Source organism: Saccopteryx bilineata, chromosome 3, assembly GCF_036850765.1.
Source record: "Saccopteryx bilineata isolate mSacBil1 chromosome 3, mSacBil1_pri_phased_curated, whole genome shotgun sequence".
In the NCBI taxonomy this organism is placed as follows: Eukaryota; Metazoa; Chordata; class Mammalia; order Chiroptera; family Emballonuridae; genus Saccopteryx; species Saccopteryx bilineata.
The window spans coordinates 289615726-289637464 of NC_089492.1; the positions used below are offsets into that span (position 1 = coordinate 289615726).

The following is a 21739-nucleotide window of genomic DNA, read 5'->3' on the forward strand; positions in this document are numbered from 1 at the left end:
TACAAGTTCCTTCTCAGATGTATGATTTGCAAGGAATATTTTTCTCATTCAGTAGGTTGTCTTTTCACTTTATAAAAAATTGAGGTATACAGTGGTACCTTGAGATACGAGTTTAATTCGTTCTGTAACTGAGCTCATAAGTCAGTCAACTCGTATATCAAACAAATTTCTCCCATTTAAAATAGCTGAAATAGATTTAATCTGTTCCAGCCCTGTGAAACATCCCCAAACCATCCTAAATTATGAAAAAAGACGTTTGTTTGTTTGTTTGTATTTTTCCGAAGCTGGAAACGGGGAGAGACAGTCAGACAGACTCCCGCATGCGCCCGACTGGGATCCACCCGGCATGCCCACCAGGGGGCGACGCTCTGCCCACCAGGGGGCGATGCTCTGCCCCTCCGGGGCATCGCTCTGTTGCGACCAGAGCCACACTAGTGCCTGGGGCAGAGGCCAAGGAGCCATCCCCAGCGCCCGGGCCATCTTTGCTCCAATGGAGCCTCGCTGCGGGAGGGGAAGAGAGAGACAGAGAGGAAGGAGAGGGGGAGGGGTGGAGAAGCAGATGGGCGCTTCTCCTCTGTGCCCTGGCCAGGAATCGAACCCGGGACCCCTTGCACGCCAGGCCGATGCTCTACCACTGAGCCAAGTGGCCAGGGCAAAAAAAGACGTTTTTAATTAAGAAACACACATGTGTACTTTACCAATGCATAACAAAAGTATGAAATAAAAGAAAAAATGTTATTTATTTATTTATTTATTTATTTTTATTTATTTATTCATTTTAGAGAGGAGAGAGAGAGAGGAGAGACAGAGAGAGAGAAGGGGGGGAGGAGCTGGAAGCATCAACTCCCATATGTACCTTGACCAGGCAAGCCCAGGGTTTCGAACCAGCGACCTCAGCATTTCCAGGTGTTATTTAGTACTATATTCTTACCTTGGAGACAGACGAGTGCAGCTAACGGAGGTGAATGGCGGAGGAGGAGGGAGGGAGGAAGGATGCAGACACTGTAGACACATAAACTAAAACTGCATTTTCTTAACACTAAATGTAAACTAAAACTGCATTTTCTTTACTTTATCTTTTTTTTTTTTGTATTCCTTTGAAGCTGGAAACGGGGAGAGACAGTCAGACAGACTCCCGCATGTGCCCGACCGGGATCCACCCGGCACGCCCACCAGGGGGCGATGCTCTGCCCCTCCGGGGCGTCGCTCTGTTGCAACCAGAACCACTTGAGTGCCTGGGGCAGAGGCCAAGGAGCCATCCCCAGCGCCCGGGCCATCTTTGCTCCAATGGAGTCTCGGCTGCGGGAGGGGAAGAGAGAGACAGAGAGGAAGGAGAAGGGGAGGGGTGGAGAAGCACATGGGCGCTTCTCCTGTGTGTCCTGGCCGGGAATCGAACCCAGGACTTCTGCACGCCAGGCCGACGCTCTACCACTGAGCCAACCGGCCACGGCGCATTTTCTTTACTTTAAACAAAACTAAAACTGCACTTTCTTTACTTAAAATGAAACCACAAAAACTTAATTGTAAAAAAATGCACTTTCTTAACTTTAAACTTAACCTAAGCTTAACATTGTGTATTTTTCATTTAATCATCACCTGTTTTTGCCTTGTTGGCTGTACTTTTGGCACTTTCACTTGCAGGACTTTTGAATAAAAATCTATCCAAAGAGGTTTGCTTTTGCCTGCCTTTTAAAATGTTATGGAAATGTGACAAACAAGTGTCATTAAAAAGTGCTGAAGCATGACCAGTTGAAACTTTTTCTGAGTGTTTCTTTTCAATGAAACTTGAAAGCTTCTCCCACATTGCCAGCATGTCTTTAATTTCACTTGTAGAAATCACTTCCTCCGACTCTACCTCCTCCTCACTACTAATCTCTTGCAGAAGCTCCGTATATTGCATCATCTGTAGCTCCTTCAACTCCTCAGTTAAGAGTTCCTCCTCATGTTCCTCGATGAGCTCATTACGTCACCCTCATCTACCTCCAGACCCATAGACTTTCTGAGGGACACAATCTCCTCCAACGCTTCTACCTCGGTCTGGGTCTCTGGTTCGAATCCTTCGAAGTCCTTGTCTGCAACAACATCAGGTCATAACTTTTTCCATGCCGAGTTCAAGGTTTTTCTTATAACCTCTTGCCATGCCAAGTCAATAATGCGTCAACACATCATGATGTTGTAGTGACCTTTCCAAAACTCTCAAAGGGTTAGATTTGTATTCTCAGTCACTTCAAAGCAGCGGCGGAACAAATGCTTTGTGTAAAGCTTTTTAAAGTTGAAAATGACTTGCTGATCCATAGGTTGCAAGATTGAAGTCGTGTTGGGTGGGAGGTAGAGGAATTTCATGAATTTGAACTCATTGAGAATGTCATCTTCAAGACCAGGTAGGTGGGCTGGAGCATTTTCAAGGATGAGTAATGCTTTCATCGGGAGTTTATTTTCTTTTTTTTTTTACATCAGAAAAAAGGACTTTAAAAATGTAAAAAGAGACAATGTCATTGTATAATAATAAAGGGGTCAATACATCAAGAAGATATAACAATTGTAAATATTTATGCCCAATATTGGAACACCTAAATAAATAAAGCAAATACAGAACTAAAAGGAGAAATAAACAGCAATATAATATAGTTGGGGACTTTAATAGCCCATTCTCAACAATGGATAAATCATTCATAAGAGAACTAATAAGGAAACACTAGATTTGAATAACACTATCAACCAAATGGGTGTGTAGCTATACACAGGCATTCTGTCCAATAACAGCAGAATACACATTCTTCTCAAGGGCACACGAAACATTCTCTAGCATATACAGAATAGATTATATATTAGGCCATAAAACAAATTTTAGCAAATTCAAGATTAAAATCATACCAAGTATCTTTTCTGACCTCAGTGATATGAAACTAGAAATCAATAACAATGAGAAAACTGAAAAGTTCATGAATACATGGAAATTAAGCAACATTCTTGTGAATAACCAATGGAATAAAGGGAATAAAACAAATATCTTGAGACAAGTGAAAATGGAAACAATATACCAAAACTTATGGGATGCAGCAAAAGCAATTTTAAGAGGAAAGTTGTTGGCAGAGGGCGAGAGCAGAGGAGAGCACAGAGACGCTCACTGTCCCCAGGGATTCCGTCAGGTCCTCCTGCGATCTGGCTCAGCGCATGAGGCAGCACTGCTCTTCTCCCCTGGTTCTGACGTGTCCTGCTTTGTCTGAGCTAAGCCTCCAGGTCTCTGATGTCTTCCTGTAGCCTCTGATTCTGAGCCTGCACAAGAGTCACCTGTGATTCCAACTCCTCAATGTGAGCCTGAAGCTTGCCAACTCTTAGAGGCTGCTGTTTGACTCCAACAGACGGGTGAGCTCCCTCTTTGCCTCCTCCAGGTACTGACAGTTGGCTGTGAATTCCTATCTGTGCTTGGAGTCCAGGGACAAAGAGAGGCACGCCAGCTCAGCTCTGAACTCCCTCTCCAGCGCTGCCATCACTTCTTTCTTCTCCGCCACCTGCTGCTCCCTCAGCTGCTGCAAAGCCCTCTCCTTCTCAGCTCTCAGGGCAGCCTTCTCTCGCTGCTCTAAGGCCTCCTTCTCTTCTTTAAGCTGCAGCAACATTGGCTGGATTATCTGCTCCAAGTGGCCCTCTGGTTCTTCTGCAGAGACTTCTGTCTCTCTCTCTTCCTCTGCAGGGAAGCCTTCACCTGGGCCCTGATTTGGTCCTTGAGTGCTGTGCTGGCCTGGGCCTGGGCCTGGGCCTGGGCCCGAAGCTGAGACAGCCTCCGGCTTTCCTCCTCTCTCACCTGAGTCCCCTCTTAGTGGCTTTCTGTAGCTGCTCCATCAAGGCACTGTCCTCAGCCCCCAGAGGCTCTGGGCGAAGGCTCCCGGCTGCACGCAGCTTCTCTGGTACCACCACGTCTCCCCAGGAGTTTATTTTCTTGAAGATATTCCTTCACTGCAGGACCAAAGACGAGATTTACCCATTCAATAAAAAACTGCCACGTAACCCATGCCCTAGCATTGGCGTGCCACAAAACCTGCAGTTTTTCTTTAAGAATCTTGTGAGTCTTAAAGGCTCGAGGATTTTCAGAATGGTACACTAGCAGTGGCTTTACTTTACAGTCACTGCTAGCATTTGCACACAATGCAAGTGTCAGACGGTCCTTCATGGGTTTATGGCCTGGCAGCTTCTTCTCCTCTGCAGTGATGAAAGTCCTCTGGGGCATTTTTTTCCAAAACAATCCTGTTTTGTCACAGTTGAACATTTGTTGGGGAATGTAGCCGTCCTTTGTGATAAGCGCAGCAAAAACGTGAGATGTGCTCCTCAGCTGCCTTAACGTCAGCACTCGCAGCTTCACCATGCCTCACCACCGAGTGGATGCAGTCTCTTCTTGAAATTTTCAAACCAGCATGACTCGCCTTAAATGTATCTTCTGCTGCCTCTTTTGAGGTTGATGGTTCTTTCTTCTTCAAGTCGCCGTAAATAATACGTGTCTTTTCGCATATTACAGTCTCCATCACTGTATCTCCTGCCAGCCTTTTCTCTTTCACTCACACCAGCAGAAGTTTCTCCATTTCTTCATGGATCTTTGCCCTTAACTGGGACAGAATTGTAGTTCCTTTCACTGGATTTGTGCTTTTGATGGCATCCTTTTGTTTAAGGATGGTACAAATTGTAGATGTATTGCAGTTGTAAAGCCTTGCCAGTTCAATCGCTTGTACACCACACTCATGTTTTTCTATTATTTCTTGCTTCTATCAACATCATTCTCTTCTTCTTCTCACCACTGTCCTTTACACTCACTTTCTTCAGCCCCATGATAGCACACAAAAAAAGTTAGTAAAAAATGCAAAAATTATGCAAGAATGAGTATAGCGCATGAGATTCTACTTGATTCTGTGGATAACACGTGAGAAAGAACGAGATGCTGGTGTTGTGCTGCAGATACTGGACCTGTGCACCAACGCGCCAACTAGCGGCAGCTTCCCAAATCACAACTCGTACCTCGAAATTCGCTTGGATCTTGAACAAAAATATGGACCGAGTTGCAGCTCATATCTTAAAAAATTTGTATGTTGGTCTGCTCATATCTCAAGGTACCACTGTAATTAACATATAATTGTATGTAATATGTATATATATAATATTGATGTAATTATTCAATATTTGTATATATTGCAAAATGATCACCACAACAAGTCTACTTAACATCTTTCATCACTTGTAGTTACAGTTTTTTTCTTGTTTTTTTTTTTATTTCCAAATACAAGCAAAAGTTTATTTAGAAAGTCACAGAGGGCCTGACCAGGCGGTGGTGCAGTGGATAGAGCGTCGGACTGGGATGCGGAGGATCCAGGTTCGAGACCCCGAGGCCACCAGCTTGAGTGCAGGCTCATCTGGTTTGAGCAAAAGCTCACCAGCTTGGACCCAAGGACGCTGGCTTGAGCAAGGGGTTACTCGGTCTGCTGAAAGCCCACAGTCAAGGCACATATGAGAAAGCAATCAATGAACAACTAAGGTGTCGCAACAAAAAACTGATGATTGATGCTTCTCATCTCTCTCTATTCCTGTCTGTCTGTCCCTATCTATCCCTCTCTCTGACTCTGTAAATAAATAAATAAATAAATAAAATCTTTTTATAAAATGGTGAACAGTTAAAAAAAAAAGTCACAGAGGCAGAAGAAGTGAGCCAGCTAGACTGCATGGGCTCAGGAATTGAGTTACAGAGGCAAAAGAAGGGCCTGTGGAATTTAGGAGAGAGAAAAGCAAGGAGAACCTGCCCAGGGGAAGAAGGGGCGAGGGAAAGAGGTGGATGTGTTAGAGAGAGAGAAAAGGCCACCAAAGTTGTTCCTTGTGATAAGAACTTTTATTCTCGTAGCAACTTTCAAGTATGCAATACAGTATTATTGACTATAGCCACCAGGCTATACATCTATTCTCATGATTTAAATATTTTATTTCTGGAAGTTTATATGCTTTGACCCCATTCACCCATTTTCCCCACCCACCCACCCCTGCCCTGGTAGCTACCAATCTGTTCTCTTGTCTATGAGCTTGGTATTTATTTGTTTTTTTTAAAGATTTTTTAAGATGTAAGAGAGATCATAGGTTGTTTTTTTCTGACTTACCTTAACATAACGCCCCCAAGTTTCATTCATTTATAGCAAATGGCAAGATGTCATTCTTTTTTTTTTTTTTTTTGTATTTTTCTGAAGCTGGAAACGGGGAGAGACAGTCAGACAGACTCCCGCATGCGCCTGACCGGGATCCACCCGGCACGCCCACCAGGGGCGATGCTCTGCCCACCAGGGGGCGATGCTCTGCCCCTCTGGGGCGTCGCTCTGCGGTGACCAGAGCCACTCTAGCGCCTGGGGCAGAGGCCAAGGAGCCATCCCCAGCACCCAGGCCATCTTTGCTCCAATGGAGCCTTGGCTGCAGGAGGGGAAGAGAGAGACAGAGAGGAAGGAGGGGGGGGGGGTGGAGAAGCAAATGGGCGCTTCTCCTATGTGCCCTGGCCGGGAATCGAACCCGGGTCCCCCGCACGCCAGGCCGATGCTCTACCGCTGAGCCAACCAGCCAGGGCCAAGATGTCATTCTTTTTATGGCTGGAATAATATTCCAGTGTATATATGTGCCACGTCTTCTCTATCCATTAGTCCCTCGGTGGACACCTAGGTTGTTTCTGTATCTTGAATATTGTGAATAACACTGCAGTGAACATGGGGGTCAAATATCTTTTTGAGTTAGTGCTTTGTTGTCTTCAGTTATAAGCACTCAGAAGTGGGATTGTTGGGTCATATTGTCACCTGGGGTGGGTCTGCCTCAGGCCGGCTGGTAGTGTGTGGGTTCTTGGCTCTGTGCAGGAAAGATCAGGAAAGATTTCACAACATGAGTTGGGTGATTTTGTGAGCATGTTATTAAAGCTGGGGACAGTGAAACAAGGAAGGGCTTGGGACAGAAGAAGCAACAGGAGAGCAGAAGCGGGGCTGCTTTGGCCTCTAGAAACATTATAGGGGAGAAGTGGGCCACACTGGGCTACGTGGACTCACTGGGAAGTAAGTCACAACAGAAGCAAGACGAGGTGGGGCTGCTTTTATTTCATTAATTTTTAAATTTTTATTGATTGATTTTTAGAGAGATAGGAAGTGGGAGAGAGAGAGAAAGACAGAAACATTGATCTGTTCCTGTATATGCCCTGACTGAGGATGGAACCCACAATCTCTGTGTATCAAGATGACACTCTAACCAACAGAGCCATCTAGCCAGGGCAGGTGGGGCTGCTGTTAGCTCACTGAAAAAAGTCTAGGATAGAAGAAGGAACAGGAGAGAGCCTAGGTGGATCTCCGTTTGGCCTCTAGAAACAGGAGAGAATTGGACCACAGCAGGGATGCTGTCAGCTCACTGAAAAGTCAGGTACAAGGGGTCTTTGGAGACAGGCTCAGGGGGTACGCCCGGGACTAGCTGCCACTGCCCACTGCTCCCCTGGTTGCAAGTCTTGTGGGAACCCTTAGAGTTTAGGACAGAAGTATAAAGATGCCCACCTGAGAGGGAAGAAAGGCGTGCACACTCTGGAGAGAGCCGGCTGGGTGTGAGAGCTCTGACCTGTTCTCTAAAGATGGGACTTTTAGGGGAGGGTCTTGATAGAGTATTCATTGGCTTGATGACATGTGCCAGGAAATGGGGTTTATTCCCTTAGCTTCGTCTGTCCTTGGAGCGTTCACTAGAGGGCTGTAAACCGTCTGTCTCCGTTTCCCTGTCCCCTTGTCCTGGCTCACTGACCTGTCTCGTTATGGCAGCTCTTGCTTTTCTTCTCTGAGGAACCTCTATACCGTTTTCCACAGTGGCTGCACCAATGGCGCACAAGGGTCCCTTTTCTCCACACCCTTGTCAATACCTGTTCTTTGTCTTTGATAATAGCCATTCTGACAGGTGTGAGGCTATGGTCACAGTGGGTTTGATGTCTTTTTACTTTTGCTGTTATCTTTGAAGCACAAAAGTCTGTACATTTTGATGTCCAATTATCTTTTCTTTTTCTTTTTTTTTGGTTGCTTATGCTTTTATTGTCATATTAAGAAACCATCGCCTGGCCCTGACCAGGTGGCTCAGTAGATAGAGAGCATCATCCCAGTGCAGTGAGAGTCAAAGTGTCCACACATGTGGCTCTGGAGTGCCCTGTGGCCTTGGAGCCTTGTCTGTGCCTGAAGGTGACAGCTGGCCTTGGCCAGGCCCAGCATGCGGCCCTCTTAGGGGGTCACCGGAGCCCACTGTGATGGTCCGTGTGCAGTGTGGCCTCTTGGTTCAGGGGAGGGAGGTGGGGCAGGCTGCCGCCCCAGGCATGCCAGCGCATGGTCCGAGCCCTCAGCTCACCCGAGGGGGGCTCTGTGAGGCCCCTGGACTGGAGGGCCCGGGACGGGGGCCTCTGCCTGCGCACTCTCCAGTCTGACTACGGTCACAGCACTGTGCTCTGTTCCCAGCACTTGGTTCCCTGGCCCTGCCCGGCAGGACGAGCCCCAGAAGTGCCCACTCAGGATAAAGCACCCTGGGGTGCAGCCCAGGGGCTAAGGGACATCTGTCTTCCTGGCCAGGGACAGGACCCTTGTTGGGCTGCATGGGTGGGGTAGGTTTTCAGCCCTGATTGCCCCCCAGCTGGACATTTGGGGCATGGTCGACAGCCTCTGGCCTGGCTTCTTGGCTCTCAGCATCTCGGGCTCGACTGGCAGAGCCCAGGCCGCCTTGCCCCTTCCCGCCTGCCGAGGGCCCCTGGCTTGGGCTCACGTTGGGGTGGCCGCAGCCTCCCTGTGGGCCAACACTGTGTGCTGCCCCGTTCGGGGTTCCCTTTCTCTTTCTGCATGAAGGTGGGAGGACTGAGGGCCACGACCTTGAGCGTTTGGCAATAACTGATCTCTATTTAAGGAAGTCCTCTGACTGGTGGCTATTTAAAGAGGCAGAAGTACACTCATCTTTAATAAGAAATCTGATTAAACAAGAGTAGCAGAGTGTATGCTAACCCTAATTAGAACTTTGTCCTAACTTCAACTCTGGACATCACCTGCCAGGCTTGCCGCACAGGTCAGGTGGACTGAGGCCCAGGAGCCCAGTTAGGGTGGCAGTTTATTGGAAGGATTCAAGTGGTCCCCAGGCCGATGCATTCATTCACGCCAGTGGCCATCACCTAACCTGATGGACAGAGGCCGTTCCCATGGACTGGCTTGGGACTTTCAGTTCATTGCTAGCTGCCGATTCCCAGCCAGGTGGCTGGGGGCTGGGGTGAGGGCTGGTGCTGGGGCACAGCCACCTCAGAACACACCCAGCCTCCTCTCACCTGCCCAGGGCCACTCTGTTGTTCTACTGTTCTCTTCCTAGCACCCATGGCAGAGGAGGGAGAGGGAGAAGGGGGAAGTGCAGCCCTTCCTGGGACAGTGGAGGTCTGGGGGAGGGGGCTGTCCTGACAGCCCACATGGCTCAGCAGGGAGAAGGGGAGCGAGGTGTGTGTGGTTGTGGGGCAGGGGTGCCAGCCAGAGCAGAGCTGGGGCTGGTCGAGCTGGTGAGCTTGGCTTGGGGAGGTGGCCTTGGGGACAGTCTCAGATGCCTGCTCCCTTGAGCAGGAAGGAGGGGCTGAGCCCTGATGGGACCTGGCACCTAGCTGCACTGTTGTCAGTGACCCTCCAACTGCCCGCCTTTCCGGAAGCTCTGGAGGCCTGCCGTGTGGGTCCAGGGCTGGGCCCGGCCTTGGCTGAGACCCACGGAGGCTGCGAGGGTGCTGTCCTCTCCCACGGTCTCCCAGAGGCCTCAGAGGGGGCTCTGGGACTTCTTGCTCTCAAGGCACGGCTGCAGAAGGACTTGTAGATTTACTTCTTCCTTGTAATTATTTATGAGATGAGGTTTCTATGGTCAACTGCTCAGATGGGCACGACAGCCTCCTCCTGGTTAGACTGGTGCTCAGGAAGCCCGGTGCCCAGGAAGCCCGGTGCTCCCCACTGGACCCGCACGGCAGGAAGCTGTGATGCTACTTTCGGTGGGGAGGACAGGTGACAGCTGCAGCCACCCCCTCTCGACTCTGGGCTTGGGACGTCCCAGCCAGCATGGTTTCCCAGCTGAGCAGGTCCCTGCAGTTCCAGACTCCTTGTGTGAGGGCCACTGTGGCAGGTGGTCTGTCTGGGGGCACCTCAAGGGGTTGAGTGGCAGAGCGCAGGCGGCCCTGTGTCCAGCAGGGTGGCCGGTTTCATGTGGCCAGGAGCACCTGTGCTTGGCCCAATTCTTTTTTTTTTTTTTTTTAAATCTTTTTTTTTTTTTTTTTTTTTTTAATTTTATTCATTTTAGAGAGGAGAGAGAAAGGGACAGAGAGAGACAGAGGAGAGAGGGACAGAGAGAGAAGGTGGGGAGGAGCTGGAAGCATCAACTCCCATATGTGCCTTGACCAGGCAAGCCCAGGGTTTCGAACTGGCGACCTCAGCATTTCCAGGTCGACGCTTTAACCACTGCGCCACCACAGGTCAGGCACGCTTGGCCCAATTCTTGCTGACCTTGGATGCTAGGTGGCTAACCAAAGCCAGAACAGGAAGTCCAGACTCTGGTGACCACCTGGGCTCCCAGCCGGACCAGATTATGGGTGCTAGAAGAGTCAGGCAGCTAGGTGGGGCTTCCTCCTGGCCGAATCCCAGCCCGGGGGCGTGAGGGTGGCAGCTGCTCTTCCTCCTGGCCTTGAGCCCGGCTGCTTCCCTTTGTCACCTGGAGGGTTTCTGCGGTTGTGCTGAGCACTGCTGAGCTTCCTGCCTCAGCCAGAGATGTGGGGTTCGTGGGAACAGCGGGTGCCAGTTAGTGCGCTGCCCGGGAGCTTCTTCTCGGTCACTTACCGGTGCTGCCCCGGGAACCCTTCCCAGCCCCTGCCTGCACCCTGCCTCTTCTGGGGAGTGTGGTGAGGTCTCGGAGTTGGAGGGGCTTGCTGGAGCCTTTGTAAGCAGCGAGTTAGAGAGGGTAAGCAATGCCTCTTTTCATCAGGTCCCATAGAGAGACGGGGGGGGGGGGGGGGGGGGGCGTGTTCATGTGTGCTTGACCCTAGCCATCTGAGAGGTGTCCTTTGAGCTGCGGCCCTGAGGAGTCCTGCCTGGACCTCTGCTGCAGGCCCGGGGGTTCTGCTGGCTTTGGGCATAGGCGGAAGGCCTGAGAGGATATACCTGTTACAGGAACTGGCTGAGCTTGCTGCGGCCACCTTCCAGGTCAGAGGGGTGTTTTAGATGTCACTGCCAGAGAAACACCCCTCCCCTCGTCACCGTGGAGCTCACGCAGTGGTGCTTTCATGTTAGCGCTGTTGTTGGGGTCGGAGCAGAGATGCTGCCCAGTGCTGAGTGGCTGCGAGGGGTGGGGGTGGGCAGGGTCCAGCCCCCGGCACTGCCCCCAAGGCTGCCCGCGATCTGGGGCTTGTCCCTGCCCCTCAACTGCTGCCTTCTGGGGGTGGGGCAAAGCTCCCCAGAGGCGGGGACTGCGGGAAGGGGGGGCTTAGCCCGTATGAACTGGGGGGGCCCACCATAAGAAATGATTACAAACCTGGCGGATTAAAGCAACAGAAATGTATGCCCCCCCAAAGGCTCCTTCCTGGCCCCTCCCACCTCTGGTGACTGCCGGCTGTCCTTGTGTCCTCCAGAGCAAGGCCCGGGAACGACACCGCGCTTTCCCAGAGGTGGGCTCTGGGCTCCAGGAGAGGCTGGGCCTGTCCCCTTGTCTCCAGAACCCAGGTGCTCTGCTGTCCCTGCCCAGCCCCTACCCCGTTGCAGTGCCGTGTGGCACTGGGGCCTACAGGAGGACCAGGCTGCATGCAGAGAAGGACAGCCCCCTTCTTTGCTAAGTTGGAAACAAATGCAAAGGAAAAGAGGCCAAGACAGGAGTTTTGTTATTTAAGTTGGCTGCCTATTAACTCAGTATAATAGTATAAGCTTAAAAATTTTAAACTCAGTATATTTTTAATTTTTTTTTTAGTTTTATTGAGATATAACACATATAGCATAGGATTAGTTCTAGGTGTACAACATGATGATTTGAAATAGATACACACAGCCAATGGGCACCACAGTAGGTCTGGTTACGTCCATCAGCTCACATAATGACAAGTTTTCCTCATGAGGAGAACTTCTAATATCTACTCTCTTAGCAACGTTCAAATGCACGATCCATTATTGTCAACTGTAGTCACCATGCTGTACGTTACAGCCCCTGGCACATTTCTTTTACTTTTATTATTATTTTTCAATATTACTTAAGTGATTTTCTTTTTTTCTTTATTCATTTTTAGAGAGGAGAGAGAGAGGGAGAGAGAGAGAGAGAGAGAGACAGAGAGAGAGAAGGGGGGAGGAGCTGGAAGCATCAACTCCCATATGTGCCTTGACCAGGCAAGCCCAGGGTTTCGAACCGGCGACCTCAGCATTTCCAGGTTGACGCGTTATCCACTGTGCCACCACAGGTCAGGCAATGATTTTCTTAAAAGATTTTACTCACTGATGTTACAGAGAGAGGAGGGGGTGTGGACTGAGAGACATCAACTGTCTTTAGCTGTTCATTGATTGCATCTGGTCTGTGCCTCTGTCAGGGAAACCCAGGGCTTTGAACTGGAGACCTCTGCGTTCCAGGTTGACGCTTTATCCACTGTGCCATCATAGGCCAGGCGGCACATTTCTTTTAAAACTAGGGGTTTCTTGGCCCTGGCCGGTTGGCTCAGTGGTAGAGCATCAGCCTGGCGTGCAGGAGTCCCGGGTTCGATTCCCGGCCAGGGCACACAGGAGAAGCGCCCATCTGCTTCTCCACCCCTCCCCTTCTCCTTCCTCTCTGTCTCTCTCTTCCCCTCCCGCAGTCAAGGCTCCACTGGTGCAAAGTTGGCCGGGGTGCTGAGGATGGCTCTATGGCCTCTGCCTCAGGCGCTAGAATGGCTCTGGTTGCAACAGAGCAACGCCCCAGATGGGCAGAGCATTGCCCCCTGGAGGGCATGCCGGGTGGATCCCGGTCAGGCGCATGCGGGAGTCTGTTTGACTGCCTCCCCGTTTCCAACTTCAGAAAAATACAAAAAAATAAAAAAAATAAAAAAACCCCAAAAATAAAAAACTAGGAGTTTGAAGACCCACTTCACCCATTTCTCCCTGGCCCCCACCCCCCCCAGCTCTGGCGACCACGCATCTGTTCTCTGTATCTTTGAGTTTGAGTTGTTAGATTCCACCCGTGAGCGAGATCTTCCAGTATTTGTCTTTCTCTGTCTGACTAACTCAGCACACTGCCCTCAGGGTCCAGCCATGCTGCCCCAGAGGGTAGAGTTTCCTCCTTAGCTTCCAAAGATAAATTGATAAGCTCTAATCCTTCCACTCAGGGACTTTACAGTCTAATTGGGTAGGCAGGGGAGGGTTCTGGTGTGTGCCGCCACCTACTTCAGCTGCTTCTCCCGCGCACTGCTAGGTTGTCCCGAGTCTCAGCTGTTGTTGGTGACACTGCAGCTTGTGGGCCTGTGGCATCTCTGCGATAGTGATTACATTTCCTTCGGGTCAACGCCCAGAGGGCGATTGTGGCTCCTGTGATGATAGTTCTATTTTCAGTTTTCTGAGGGACCTGACCCTTTTTCACAGTGGCTGCACCCGTCACACTCTGACCAGTAGGACATGAGGCTTCCCTTTTCCCCACATCCTCTCCAACCCCTGTTACTTTTGTCTCTTTGATGGTAGCCATTCCCGCAGGTGTGAGGTGGTATCTCTCATTGTGGTTTTTGATTTGCGTTTCCTTGACGATCAGTGAATCGGAGCTGTGTACTTGCTGGCCGTGTGTACGTGGCTGTTTTTGGAAAAAATGTTTGTTTAGTTTCTCTGCCCTTTTTTAAATTGGAGTTTTTTGGTTCTTTATATATTTTGGATATTAACCCCCTATCAGACATATGATGTGCAAATATGCCTGCCCATTACTAGGCCGCCTTTCCCTCCAGCTGCTGGTTTCCTTTGCCGTGTGAAGCTTTTTAGTGTGATGCTCGTTTATTTTTGCTTCTGTAGCCTTTGTTCCTTAGTGTCAAATCCAAAGAAATCCTCGCCAAGACCAATGACCTGGAGCTTACACTCTATTCCAGGAGCTTTCTGGTGTTGGGTCTCACATTCAGTTCGTTCTTTAATCCATTGATTCAAACTATTTTAAAATGAACATCTGAGAGGCCAAGTGAAGCTTCTGTCCTGTGCTTGGTGGCTCCCTGGCCACTGCTCCCCCTGAGCCAGTGACACAGGGCAAGAAGCCAGGTGGCCTGGATAGCCTGTGATTTTTGTAGCCAAATCTCTCCCAGGACGAAGGGATGACATTTGGGCATGTGCAACAAGTACTGACAGCTGTCAGTCACCCAAGATGTCCGTACTCATCTTCTTTTTTTTTTCTTTTTTTTTTTTTTTTGTATTTTTAAACAGGGAGAGACAGACTCCCGCATGTGCCCGACCGGGATCCACCCAGCACGCTCACCAGGGGGCGATGCTCTGCCCCTCCGGGGCGTCACTCTGCCGAGACCAGAGCCACTCTAGCGCCTGGGGCAGAGGCCAAGGAGCCATCCCCAGCGCCCGGGCCATCTTTGCTCCAATGGAGCCTTGGCTGCAGGAGGGGAAGAGAGAGACAGAGAGGAAGGAGTGGGGGGTGGGGTGGAGAAGCAAATGGGCGCTTCTCCTATGTGCCCTGGCCGGGAATCGAACCCGGGACTCCCGCACACCAGGCCGACACTCTACCGCTGAGCCAACCGGCCAGGGCCTTGTACTCATCTTCTATGAAAATCGAGTTTCCTGGCCCTTTCTTGCAGTAGGCTGGCGAGATACTTGGGAAAGAGGAAAGACTGCTGCTGATGTACATTGATTTACTTGTTGCCTGTGTGCCAGGCACTGGTGTTGAGCTGCTGATCTGCATTGTCTCTGTGTGACTCAGTCCTCAGCCCCCAAGGGCCCTCGGTGGCTCTGTGTGCCTATTTTACAGAAGAGGAAAGGGAGGAATGAGAGTGTTGGCAGCTTGCCCAGTCATCTAGCTGGGAAGAGCTGCAGCCAGCGTGGATTTCAGAGTCTGCCTGCCTCTGAGCTGCTGAATGGAGCAGTGCCACGCCCGGAGGGCGGCCAAGGGTGCTGTCCTGGGGCCACATTGTCCGGCGGGGTGGAGCAGGCTGGGTGACCTGAAGGTGGATGCTGGGTGTGCTGGAACCATGGCACGTGCTTATTGCTGTCCCCCGCATGACAGGAATCCACAGTGGCTTGTTGGGATTCCAGAGACTTTGTGGAGCCCCCACCACTGGCTGCCCACAGCAAGGGTGTGGTGTTTCCTCTCTGGGGAAGTGAGTTGGCGGTTCAGTTCTCCTTGCCCATGGGGAACTCCCGGCTCTCAGTCCCATGGAGTTGGCCCAGCTGTGGGAGCTCAAGAGGTGTTTAGCACGCCAGGGCGGCCAGCTGGTGAGCAGCATCCACCGGCTGCAGGATTCCCGGCTGTGACGCATTTCCAGTGGTCAGAACAGCCGCTTCTCTGGGACTCCTGATGGGGGTGGTGGTCCCAGGATTTGTTTGTCTTCCAAGGGGTCACAGCCTGTGTCCTTGCACCCTGTGTCTTCTCTCTTGCCCGCCTAGTATCATGCGGCCAGATGACGCCAACATTGCTGGCAACATTCACGGAGGAACCATTCTGAAGATGATCGAGGAGGCGGGAGCCATCATCAGCACCCGGCACTGTAACAGCCAGAACGGGGTAAGAGTCTGGGTCCCCCACACCCTGGCTGGGAGCACGAGGAAGGTTTGGGCTCCAGGAGGCCTGGTGTTTTTTGTATACACGCTGTACCACTGGTGGGTCAGGAGAGGTGTTTGGGTGGAGGAACCTTCCCTTCCGCCATCCTCCGCTCCCAGGGGGCTTCTGGAAGATCTGGCCCAATCAGCCCTGGGCAGGACCCCTTGCAACGCTGTTTGGTTTTGGGCTCAGCATAAAGAGAGGGGTGGGGACCAACAGAAACTAAGCTGAGAGCACCTCCTCCTTTCTTCTGGAAGAGTCTTGGTTTCCAGAATCTTCCTGGAGTCCAGACCTCTCAGAGCCATGCCTGCATGGGCAGCAGTTTATTGTGAACATGAGACTGCCCTGGGGCCAACCCCTCCCTGGCCCTGACTGACCCGGAAGTCCAGCAGGCGCCCATGATGGTGTCTCCACTGACGGCTGGGGCAAGGGCAGGGTTCTCTGTTTTAGGACTTCAGGGCAGCTCAGGCCATACCTGTCACCTGCCATGTCCTCAGCCCTGTGGAGTCTGACATTTTCTCTGAAGTCCGGCCCGCAGGAGAGAGACCGCCCTTGGGTACTAGAGGGCGTTCTGTCTCACACCACTGCTGCCAACGTGGGCCCAGCAGGGAGTGCGTGGCTCTGTGTGCCTGCACCCCAGCCAGCCACCTGCTGTGTTGGAAAAAGAAGATCCAGCGCTGGTGTGTGTGTGTGTATGTGTATGTGCGTGTATGTGCGTGTATATGTGTGCGTGCGCGGGCACACAGCATGCATGTATGTGCTTGTAGAATAAACCAAGCCAGGTGACCGTGTGTTTGGATGGCACCCACCAGTTCTGATGGAATGCCCTGGGGGTGGGCCCAAGCCTGTTGGAGTCCTGGGAAATAGCAGCTCATAGGTCAGCGCAGTCCTGGGTGCTGGCCTGCACTGTCTGCACCTCAGCTGAACGTGGAGTCCCGCTTGCCCAGCCACCTCTCAGACCTCGTCGCCTGCAAAATAGTAAACACTGTGTAATAATAACACGAGTGTGGTAAGACTCCTGAGCGGCCACCCACTAAACGCAGTTCTCCCCTTTCAGTATGTTAAGCTGGGAGAGGGCCGAACTTCATGTTTGTAAGTGGCCTCTCCATTTGGGAAGAGCAGGCACGAGGCTGTCCCCGGGTATCCCTGTGCCCGGCCTGAATGCTCTGGACAGGTCTGGGTTAAGAATGTCCCTTGGGACATTTCTGAGAGGTGTTGTGCCCTCTTCCTCAAGTCATTCCACTCGTGTCGTGGGTTATGGAAGGAACACTAATGCCCTTTGCTAAAAATTCACGTAACTCTGAGATGTGGACTAAAAAGTGAGCCAGCCTGCTCTGTGTGTCCTTATTCCCGAGAGCCCGGGGCCCGCGTGAGCCAGCCTGCTCTGGGGGTCCTCACTGCTCCCGGAGAGCCCGGGGCCCGCGTGAGCCAGCCTGTTCTGGGTGTCCTCACTGCTCCCGGAGAGCCCGGGGCCTGGGGCCTGCGTGAGCCAGCCTGCTCTGGAGGTCCTACTGCTCCTGAAAGTCCGGAGCCTGGGCCCAGGTAGCCTTTCTGCCCACAGCCTGGGCCCCAGCTCTCCTCGGGGACTGCCTGCTCTCCCCTCTGCATGGAGTGCCTGCATCCCCACACCTTCTCTCACTTGACCCCTTGTCATTCAGGTCTCAGCTCCAATGCGCCCTCCCTAGAGAGGCCATCAGCCCCCTCATCTGAAGCTACACCCATCCCATACCACTCTCTTTAGGGCACCCACCACCATGTGGCACTGCCCTGTCATTTATCATGTGACCCATCTGCCCAGAGCCCAGGCCTAGAGCAGGCACTCTTACTCCCCCGATGCCAGCTTTGAGGGTGCCTGGATCCATGAATACTGAGTGAAGGGCGAGACCTGTGTTGCCATGAAAGGGCTCAGGTCATCCAAGGATCAGGTGCATGGAGATGTGAGAAACTGGTGTTTCCATGAAAGCTATTGATGTATATGGCGTGTTCATGCCACCATTTAGCCGCTGGGTCTTCAGGCAGTGCAGACAGCCATTGGGTGTGTGGGCGGTACAGGCGGCTACAGGGTGTGCAGGCCGAGTAGGCCGCCGCTGTGTCTGCAAGCAGTGCATACTGGACACTGCTCCCTCGTTTCTGCCTGCTCCGCTGACCTGCCTTTCCAGCTTTCTGCCAGTGGGTGGTGCTGTAGCCTTGTAAATGGACTTGAATGTGACTGCTGGTGTGACCTGCCTGGCACTTTCAGTGGGTGCCACATGCGTGTGTGTGTGCTGAGGCAGTGGGAGAGGTGTGGCCTGTGGGGCATTTATAGGAAGAGGAACTGCCCTGAGCCCCTGGCCCCGTGTGCCTGAGAACCACCCAGGAGGTGAAGACGGAGGTCTCCAGTAGCCCTTGGGGTGGCCAGGGACCTTGCATGTTTGTCAGGTGCTGGGTGAGCTCCCGTGCAAGTGGGAGAGCTGTGTGTTGGTGCTGCAGTGGCAGCAGGTGGTTGATGGCAGGGCTCAAAGGGTTCGTGGACCTTGAGGTCGAGTCTCCTGCCCCCCTCCCCCCTCCCCACCCACTCAGACCCCTGCTACTGTCCCGGGTCCTAGAAAACACAGCTGCTTTCTGGTAGGAAGTCACGAAATGCTAAGTGCCCAGTTTGGCAACGAAGAGCCAGTGTCTCCACCCAAACACGAGTGGCTTTCGTGTCACTCAGTTAGTACAGATGGAGATAAGTGTTGGTGTGGGGAGGTGCCGGGGCCACAACAGGCACCACGCTCCTGTTGAGAAAGACTCTGGAAACAAATGACAAAGCATTTGTCCTTTCCATCCAGGAAACAAGATATTAAAAGAATGCTCATCACAGAATTACTTACAGTCAACAACTGGGGAGACCAAATGTCTAAGAACAGAGTATTCCATTCTGTTTGGCCCCTGAAGTTTCTTGGCAGTGGAGAATTGGGACAAGGCAATCCTGAAAAGGAGTGAGGGTCCTTCCCATTCTGAGAGAGGATGCACTCCCTCTCCATGGACTGTGGGGGTCCTGCAGCTGGCGCCCCAGGGCCCTGTGCTCCCTGCTGTGTCCATCGGTTACTGAGTGCGTCCTAGGTGGCTGGTAGCAGTGACCAGAGGCACACGGGGGCTCTTTTGTTTCTTTTTAAATTTTGAGTCGTGTGGATGGGTTGTCTGGTTGAAGGATAAATAAAATTTAAGTAAAAGAACAGTGATTGCTAACCTGACCTGTGGTGGTGCAGTGGATAAAGCATCGACCTGGGATGCTGAGGTCGCTGGTTCGAAACCCTGGGCTTGCCTGGTCAAGGCATGTACAAGAGGCAACTACTACAAGTTGCTACTTCCCACTTCTACCCCCTTCTCTCTTTTCTGTCTCTTAAAAAAAAAATCAAAAAATAGAACGGTAATCGGTAAGAACTTGTCACAACACAGCCAGGTTGTTTGTTCCTCCTTTTGAGTGAAAAAAGCATACCGTGAAAGTGTAAATTTAGCTTTTACACGATTATTTAAGGATTGTAACTGCAAAACAGGGATCAAGGCAAAGGAACAAATGAACCAGTGGAGCCCCTATTCTTAGGGAGAAGCCTGGAAAGAAAGGTCCCAAAATAGAAGCCACGGTTATCTTTGGACGGGTGGAGCGGTTTTCCTCCTCTGCCTACTTTTCTGTATTTCCAAAATTTCCCTGTGACTGTGTGTGTATCTCTTTACCTTTCATCATGCAAGTAGTGCATGTCTTTGTAGAAACACCGGGTAAGAGAAAAAAGCCGCTCACAACCCCGTCACTCAGAATCACGGTAGTGATCTCTCTGGAGGGTCCCCACGGGATATTTCTGCACCTCCTGTGGTCTCGGATTTAGGAATGTGTAAAAGATCAGGGCAGTTTGGGGGGAGCATCTCCAGGACGGGGGCTTGCGGGCCAGGCTAACCCATGTCTGGTCTTTGCAGGAGCGCTGTGTGGCCGCCCTGGCCCGGGTTGAGCGCACGGACTTCCTGTCGCCCATGTGCATCGGTGAGGTGGCGCACGTCAGTGCGGAGATCACCTACACCTCGAAGCATTCGGTGGAAGTCCAGGTCCACGTGATGTCGGAAAACATTCTCACAGGTAACCGGTGCGCTCTCTCACTGGCTGGGCTGGGAGCAGCAGCCATGATGAGGTGGGAGCGGCCTCTTACATGGACTGAGGGTTGACTCTGCTTGAGGGGCTGGTTCTAACTCTGTCCACAAATGACCTCCCTTAGTTCCCACCGCCGCACAGACTGCTCACGCAGCGAGCTCAAGAGCGTGTGCCTGGAGCCCCGGCCTTTGGGCTTTGGTCCTGCGTGTGCAAGCACTGAACGCCCCTTCTGCGGCTTCCCCCCCAAACCTCTTCCCTTCCCTGCTCTCCTGCCTGAAAACCAGGTTTGGGCTGAAATTCACTGAGTGAACCTTTGACTCAGGTTTGATCTGAATATTCCTTCCTTGGCATGGTAACCATGGAAACCCTTTACATCCTCCCACTGGGCGCTGCAGGGGACTGTGGCTTCAGTTAGCACTGGTGCTGGCTCTTTTTATAACCGGCAGCTGCTGAGGAAGGCAGGCCCCCTCCCCCATCCCCCCCACGTTCCCTGGCTGCTCATACCCGCCCCCATTCCGGGCCAGCCACCCCATGGACAGGAGAGGCCACCTGGTTCTGGGAGAAGGAGCTGCTCAGGCCTTGCACCCGCTTCCTGGCATCCCTCCCTGGCTGAGGCAGCCTGCACTGGGCCGTGCTCAGAGCTTGGGGAGGGGCTCGAGGCTTCTCCCGCATGGGCCAGGAGCAGTTATCCACCAGGAACGTCTGGGGACCTCAGTAGGCCCAGCTCCCATGAGCACAGGGAGTACTTCAGCAGAGCAAGGGCCTGGGTGCGGGCAGTGGTCAGCATGCCTGTACCCACGTTTGTAGCCTGAACCCTGCACACGCAGGCAGCTCTTGCACTAAAGGGACCTTTCGATGAGGGTCTCAGGCTGTGGCACAGAAAGGGATGCCGGGCACTGTCTTCCCACATGGTGGCCTTTGCTCCAGGCTGTGTGGGGGGCTGGCTGCCCCTGCTGATGGAAGGGGAAGTAGCCACCTCTCTATTTCTCTGGACCCTTGAAGTACTTCTTCCTTAGCAGTAATCAGCGGTGTTGTTCTGTCATCGTGGCTTTCCAGTGTCAGTGGTTTTCCAGGGAGTCACTGGGCTCACAAAGAGGGGGAGCTGCCTTACAGATCCCACTGCGGAGTCCCCCCTCCCCCCCTTCTGGCCTCCATGAGGCTGTACCCTGGGAGGACCCCATGAGCAGGGTACAAATTGGAGGACAGTGAGTGGCCAGAGAGGCCCTCCCAGGCTCTCAGAGCGACCTCACCTGGCCTTTGTCCTGAGTTCCTGTCAGGCCCTTGGGAAATGGGAAAGAGAGGGTGCACCTCTCTAGGCACCCAGGGTCGGAGGTGGCCGCCTCTTGGTGGGAGGCGGGGCGGGTGGCCCCTGTGGCTGCTCTGAGCCTTAACCTCAGGGGATATGCTGGTCCGTTTTTGCTTGGCCAGCCGAGAGCTGCCTCTTTGAAGAGAATGTAACAGAATGTCCAGGCTGGGTGGGAGCTGTCTAGGGGCCCTCTTACTGAGGTCCCTGCTCCGTCCCTGCACTGCTCCTGATGGCCATGGGGACCAGGGAGGGCTCACTACTGCCTCCTAAACCTCTCCTTCAAGGACAGTCGCATCTCCAGGTTGTGCTATCTTAGCTCTGTGGCATACCTTGCAGGGACCCTCTGCCTGGCTTCCTGTCCCTGGACTTGGCACCCGTCCTGAGTCACCTGTGCACACCTGTGTATGCATCTCTCAGAGACAGCGTGCTCAGACTACATCATAGAGACACAGGGGTTCTGGCTCGACCCCAGCATTGTGGTTCTCAAGGGGACTTTTTGGTGGTCACAACTGGGGCAGTGCTACTCACCTCCAGTGTGTGTAGGCTGGGAGGGACACTGCTGCACACCCTACCGCGCA

The 21739-nt window shown here is 52.2% G+C and overlaps 1 protein-coding gene across 1 annotated transcript in view; it reads left to right on the forward strand.

The window, feature by feature from the left end:
• Positions 1-21739, forward strand: part of ACOT7 (acyl-CoA thioesterase 7) — an 87814-nt gene that overhangs the window by 10431 nt on the left and 55644 nt on the right. Inside the window, exons 2-3 of the mRNA XM_066265184.1 lie at positions 15600-15717; positions 19687-19843. Of these exons, the coding sequence (XP_066121281.1) occupies positions 15600-15717; positions 19687-19843 (275 nt within the window). The remainder of the gene's footprint in view (positions 1-15599; positions 15718-19686; positions 19844-21739) is intronic.